Source organism: Blennius ocellaris, assembly GCF_963422515.1.
Source record: "Blennius ocellaris genome assembly, chromosome: 13".
Classification (NCBI taxonomy): domain Eukaryota; kingdom Metazoa; phylum Chordata; class Actinopteri; order Blenniiformes; family Blenniidae; genus Blennius; species Blennius ocellaris.
In genome coordinates, this window is record NC_137662.1 from 3,534,700 (window position 1) to 3,541,446 (window position 6,747).

The window sequence follows — 6,747 nt, forward strand, 5'->3', positions numbered from 1 at the left end:
ACATCATCTGATCGCCACTATGCTCTTATTGTGTCGCTCAAATGTTTAGTAGTGAATGTGTAGAACGCCTGGAGCACCAGCATATGGAAAACCTGCAGGCCCATCAGGGGCGCACACATGAAGATAATTTATCACAGCCCTCCACTTTGCACACGCACACACACACGCGCACACACACACGTGTGTGTTTATGCCCGTGTGCCGTTTTACACTCTGGTGTGTTATTTTTACATATTTTCCACTCTATTAGTTCTGTTGATTGCACTGCTATGAAATTGCATGTTACAGTTCTAATACCATTACATGTGACGCATATTTAAACGCACCTCTCTCTCGCTCTCGCTCTCTCTCTCTCTCTCTCTCTCTCTCTCTCTCTCTCTCTCTCTCTCTCTCTCTCTCTCTCTCTCTCTCTCTCCCTCCCTCTCTCTCTCTCCCTCTCTCCCCGCTGTCCTTTCAGAGACTACAAGTCGCTCAATCCTCAGGATATTAAAGAAAACAACAAAAAGGTAAGAGGCAGCCACCGCTGGGCCTTTCACACCACTTTGCTCCCTCCCCTCCACATCTCCATTTGGCCTTATTTACAGATCTGCCATTAAATCCCTGGATGTACTGTGTATGTGTGTGTTTACATGGTCTGAGGAGAGGTGGGGGGAGAGAGTGGAAACACACACACACACACACACACACACACACAAACGCAGCTGCTAGAATGTATGAAGAGACATGACTCGGTCCCCTGGTGGAGATGAGACTCGATGAACTGGTACTGGTGTGTGAGTAATGAGAAAACACTAGATTAGATTAGATTGTAGCTTAAAGACTAGTATGAAGAGAATATGACTGTTTACTGCAGTGTTGGTTTGGGTAAAACTTCTCCTCGTCTATCTTCTATACCCTTTTTTATAAAAAAAATTTAACATAAGGCTCCAATTTGTTCCGCCAAACCACCAAGTAAATGCTAAAAATGTCAAAGACAACATTGATTTCTTAAGAGTAGCCAATGCAACACGCCGTTGAGACGATGGCCGCGTTGCTCATGGGTTAGTAGGGTAGTCCATCACAGGGCGTGAAGCAGGAATTCATCAACAGTTGTGTGAACTGATAATGAAAGAGAACTGGATTATCAAACCAACAGGTTACATGAGAATGTGAATTTTTTTTTTGTAAAAAGCAGAAAAGGCTCTATGATGTGACCCAAACCTTATAATCCACAGGGTTTATTTATAATCTGCAGGAATTCAACAAGCCACCACAGAGCAGACAAACGACGACTTCCGTAACACTCACTTGTTGCACTTTTTTTTTTTTTAAGAACTTGACGTCCATGAAATCAAACTAAATACACATTTCTGACATTTTTTAAAGCCAGAAAAAAAAAAAAGGTTTTTGACCCATGGAAAAGCTCCAGGAAATCACACGTCAGAGTGACCGTCTCCCTCCCTTGTCCTGTGTCATTGTTCACTTCTCCCTCCGTCCTCGGTGCACGTCTGCTCCGGTTGTTCCCTCTACTTCACACAGTGGCACACCTGCCTGCCGCGGAGCCCCCGGGGGCGACACACAACGATATGCGTCAGGTTCCTGCAGCTTGATTTCCTCTCCTTATACACACTCTGGCTCTGCGATAACCCCTGGTGGCCCTGTTAGGCATGAATGCTACCCCTGTCGACAATAACCACAGTGCAGGGAAGGTAGAGACCCAATCCCATATCTGCTAACTGCCCCTCACCCCCCCCCCCCCCTCCAGGTGCTCAAGTAGCCCTGAAGAAATTGGGTAGATATAAGTAATATGGGAATATGCCGTAGAAGGTGATAGCCGGTGAATAGCAGCAGCAGCAGCAGCAGCAGCCTCTCTGCGGAGGCCGGCTGCTGATGCACATTGGCCCCGGACTGCACAGCCACGTATCGCCTGCCACCCCCCTCGTGTGACTCTCCACAACACGGCGACACACTCCAGATACACTTTAGAACCACTCTGGGAGATAGGCCGAGCAAGAAAACCCGTACAAATATCTGCAGCTGAACATGTTGCGTTGTGCAGGTCCAGAGTCCACAGAGAGAGATCTCTGATTTAAAAAGTCTTGCTTTAGCTTTTCTATTGTACCAAGAAAACCTTGAGGAAAGAAACGAAATATTTATCTCGCAGCGTATTTGGATACATTGAAATAAAAATCTAAATGGTTGATTGTACTTTCACTGTTTGAGCAGCCACAAAAGCGCTGGATATAATCTATAATCTATAATCTATAATCTAGTGGCCCAACATGAAAACTACATCATTTTCGGTGTATATTCCATTTATGTGTAAATGACCACCGTCTTAAAAACGTCGCCACGTAACCGCAAAACGAAAACGCCAAAGAAAACATGCATTTCCAACGCTGTTTTGTTGAAGCGGCCGGGAATCAAACGGAGTCAAACGGTGTCGATGGGATTTATTCCGTTGTCTCCGATTTCAGGTCTCTTGTTTTGACTTTGTTGCAATGGAAATGAATGGCAGTGGGCGTGTGGATTCCCCGCCCCCCCCCCCCCCCCTCGTCTTGCTCCACCTGCTTCACCGGGACTTGTTGGGCTGTATACAATTTATTGAATGGCTGGCAGAAATGGAAATGTGTAGAAACGACAACTATCTGTGCTTTTTCACGGCCAGTTGATAGACGCGCGCCCTCCTCCGCTCACAGTCTATCTGCCAGGAGTGATTGCAATGCGCTCAGACTGTGCTGAATTATGACAGATAAGGACAATCAATAATGGGGGTGGAGGGGGGGTGGGGGGGGGGGGGGAGCAAGAGGGGGGAAAAAGTGAATATTTAGAACACTTACAGCCTTTGAAATGATCTGCTCTCTACGGTTCCCTGGATGTGTGCACAGGCCGAGATGATTCCACGTGTAGGGACACGTCTCGTGTGTGTTTTAGGAGTTTATAGGCCTGATATGTTCGGACCGCTTCTGTCTGGTGTGTGTGTGTGTGTGTGTGTGTGTGTGTGTGTGTGTGTGTGTGTGTGTGTGTGTGTGTGTGTGTGTGTGTGTGTGTGTGTGTGTGTGTGTGTGTGTGTGTGCGTGTGCGTGTGTGTAATGAGGCCGAGGAGAAGTAATTTGTCATGCCATCTGATAGCGTAGCACCAAGCACCAGGCGAAATCGCCCCGAGCACAACCGGCAGGGGCTGGGCTGAGGGGAGGAGGTGCTGATGATTGACAGCGATAGATAGCTGTCAGTCACTGAGAGGGGGGGGTGGTGGTGGGGGGGGGGGGGGGGGGGTGGCCCGGGGCACGGCAGCGATGACATTTAGTCCAGACCCGCAGCTTTTATCAGCTGGCTGACGGGAGAGTCAGAAAACTAGATGGTTTCCAAAATTACATGATTGTTTTTTGCTGCCTCTTTTTTTGGGGGGAGGGGGAAGTTAACCAAAGTTCAGGAGGTTTGACATTTTTGTTTTCAATGATTTGAGTGAGATATTAGAGATGATGTGTTATTTGTATTTTGTTCACATTCCTAATGTATGGATCAGGGGTGTCAAACACATTTTAGTCCAGGGGCCACATACAGCCCAATTTAACTCTGAGTGGGCCAGACTGGTAACATAGTGCCACAATAACTTTTAAATCTAAACCTTAAAGTTGTTCTTTGTTGTGTTGAAGACGTCTATTTTTCCCCACAAAGCCAAAGAATTACGAGAGAAAATGACGACAATCTCAAGACGAAGCCAATTGTATTAAAACCTCCTGGTGCAGAATACAGTGAAATGCAAAACTCACTTGTCTTCACTGTGACAGCGTGGCTTAAAGGCTAATGCTTAGTTTGATAGCTTTCATACAGCACTACCATTCTAAATATATTTATTAAGAATTTCCCCCAGGGATTAATAAAGGGATTCTGATCTCAGCTCAGGTTCCAGTGTTGTGTTGTTTCCACTATTCTTAATAAATGTGTTGTTTTTAAAAAACAATCAATGTCGTCTTATGAATTGTGTACAATTTACTTGGTGGTTTGGCCGTATTGGAGCCTCTTATTGGCTCATAAGCCTTATGTTTGACACCCCCGATCTAGAACATCCTCAATATATCATACTATATATGTAGAAGTGCATCTGGAAATATTTTGAAATCTTGAAAGATTGTTTTGTCAATATTTTACGACGCTTGCAACATGTTAACCAAGAGGTTTCATGTATTTTATGGGAAACACTGTCTCGCGAGACATTCTATTTTTCATTTTACATAAGCTAAAATGATCAATACTAAAACAAAACAAACTTGAAATATTTCAGTTTTTGTGTAATCAACCTAAAAAAATATGTAAGTTTTAGTGTTTCACATAAATAATTACTTTTTGTGTATATTTAATGACATTGTATTGATTGGCGTTGTTGTGATGTGCACAGCCATGTTGTAGAAATATACTGGAGCCCCTCTAATATTACTGTGGACCTCGTCTCTGATTCTCATTGTCGTGAATCAAATCAAGTGATTTTCCCTGACGTCCAACTCACTTAAACATCAGGACCAAGAAGCTCCAGATGTCTTGTGTGGACAGTTTAGAAACGTCTCCACGAGCCCAGTTGAAGTGGTTTAGATTAGCAAGAATAAAAGTGTGAAGGAAACATATTTAACATTTATACATTAGTCGTCAGATGGATGAGTGATTGTGTTCCGCTCACAATCAACTCTGGTCATCTCCACCTCTGGGACGAGGCGTTTTCCGTCACAGGAAACTAGAATGTACACGGCGGTTCCTTCATGCACTTGGTGCCGCAGCGCAGACTGAAGCTGCAGGACTCGGCGGGCGTCCTCATCGTGTCTCTTCTCAAAGAAGGTATAGGAAGAATAAAGTGTGACGGCGAGGTCACAAAGACTGTAGCGCATGTCAAGACCAACACCGACCCTGAAACAAGACCCAGCTCCAGACCCTCCCTCCTCCTCCTCCTCCTCATCCACCCTCTCTCTCTCTCTCTCTCTCTCTCTCTCTCTCTCTCTCTCGCTCTCTCTCGCTCTCTCTTTCACTGGGTCTCCATTGAGCAGCAGCAGAGTGGTGGCTGCCTTTCACAGCGTACCCTGGGCGAGAGGGGAACAATGCCAGCACACTTTGCTCCACTGAATACGCGTTAGAAACCCAATCAGGCCCTCTTATTCCTCATATTCCTTTTCTTTCTTTTCTCTCTGGCCTTTTTTTCCTCCCTCTCACACTCCCGCTCCGTCCAGGAGGGGGGAGTCTCAAACAGGCCAAACTCCTCTCTGTTCTCCCTCTTTTCTTTCGCCCCTGCTTTGTCTTTGTGAACACACACACTCTCTCCGCACACACTCTCCGCACATTGTGTTTCCCAGTGAGAGTGAAGGCGATCCTCCCATTGTTCCATTCAGCCACCAACAGAAAGGCCCCAAAACAGGTGAGAGTGGGGAAAAAAAGACTCTTCGGGACAAAAGACGGGTTAATTGATTGTAAATTGAGAAACATCATCGACTCTTTCCACTTTGCTCCTTCTGTTTAAACGTCTCTAAGGCAATTCATCTGCACCGCGACTCATTCACTCCTGTATATCTGACTGGAAAGAATTTGTAGATTGAAATGGTTTTAGTCCACGTTATTCGTCAGGTTTGGGTTTAAATGACGGGTCCTTCACACCCCTCAGGTCCTCGGGTCAAGGTTTTCCACTGTAAAAGTTAAGGTGAAGCTACTTTATTATGACCCTCGTCTTTAATAAAGAGGCAAAGTGGAAGTACTGATGAGATCCAACAGGTGGAAGGTGGGAGCAGGAAAACCAGCCTGCACAGAGAAATCCTTCACAAATACAGTGATAACGTTCTCCACACAACAACATCCTGCCGGGTTTGATTCAGGAGAGATTTATTCAAGGTTTTTCTCCCTCTGAGGAGACAAGATCTGGATTTCTGTGTATTACTTTTAGTTTAAAGGTCCCTGCGTGTCATTATCCAACGATGTGATTGAAATCGAAACCTCTATAATAGTTTACATTCACTACTAAACGGACCAAACTCAAAACTTCGCCGCCGTTTGATTTCAGCGCCTCTGCATCGATGTGTGTGTGAGTGAGTGACTTCTGCCGCTGATGTGACTCCCTCACTAATTGAAGTGATGATGGTTTTTCCTCCACAACAATCCCGGGAGAGCCTCTATTAAATAGATCCTTAAAGTAGTGTTAAAAATAAACCAGGTAGCAGGTGGGACAGTTCGGAAATTTTAAGTGGCGACTCCTGTGCAACACCTGGGACTGCGGCACATCACAAACTCCATCATATACATTATGAAAACACCGCTCACGTGTGTCCTGTGATTGGACTTTACATAAGCTACACAGTTCATAGAGCTTTGAAACAACAATTACATTGAGGTTTCTTTTTTTTAATTCTTCTCCTGTTTTCAAACTGTTCATAATGGTGCAAATTTGTTCAATTTAACACTAATACATGGACAAAACCTATCTGCAACCTATATGATCAAATAGAGGTTTTTACCACTTTCAACTAAATACAATGTGTCGGAAAAGCTTTAAAATGTAAAATGAGCATAACACAGCTTATAAAGTTGTATAGGTAATGACTTATTCATTAATGCAGTTTTATAACTACAATGTAGAACAGTGGGCAGTTAGTTACATTTTTGCTGTTCTTTTTTAACCATTTTGCAGCGTACACAATAATAAAAATAAGAATAAGAATGTGTGTATTTCTGGCGTCATGTCTCAGTGCAGTAAAGGCCAAGAAGGTGTCTCAGTGCTCAACAGCTGCCCCGTAA

General features: G+C 44.5%; 1 protein-coding gene across 1 annotated transcript in view; it reads left to right on the forward strand.

Moving 5' to 3' along the window:
- ehbp1 (EH domain binding protein 1) overlaps window positions 1–6,747 on the forward strand; it is a 168,619-nt gene that overhangs the window by 81,081 nt on the left and 80,791 nt on the right. Inside the window, 1 exon segment of the mRNA XM_080507374.1 lies at window positions 458–506. Coding sequence (XP_080363500.1) covers window positions 458–506 — 49 coding nt within the window.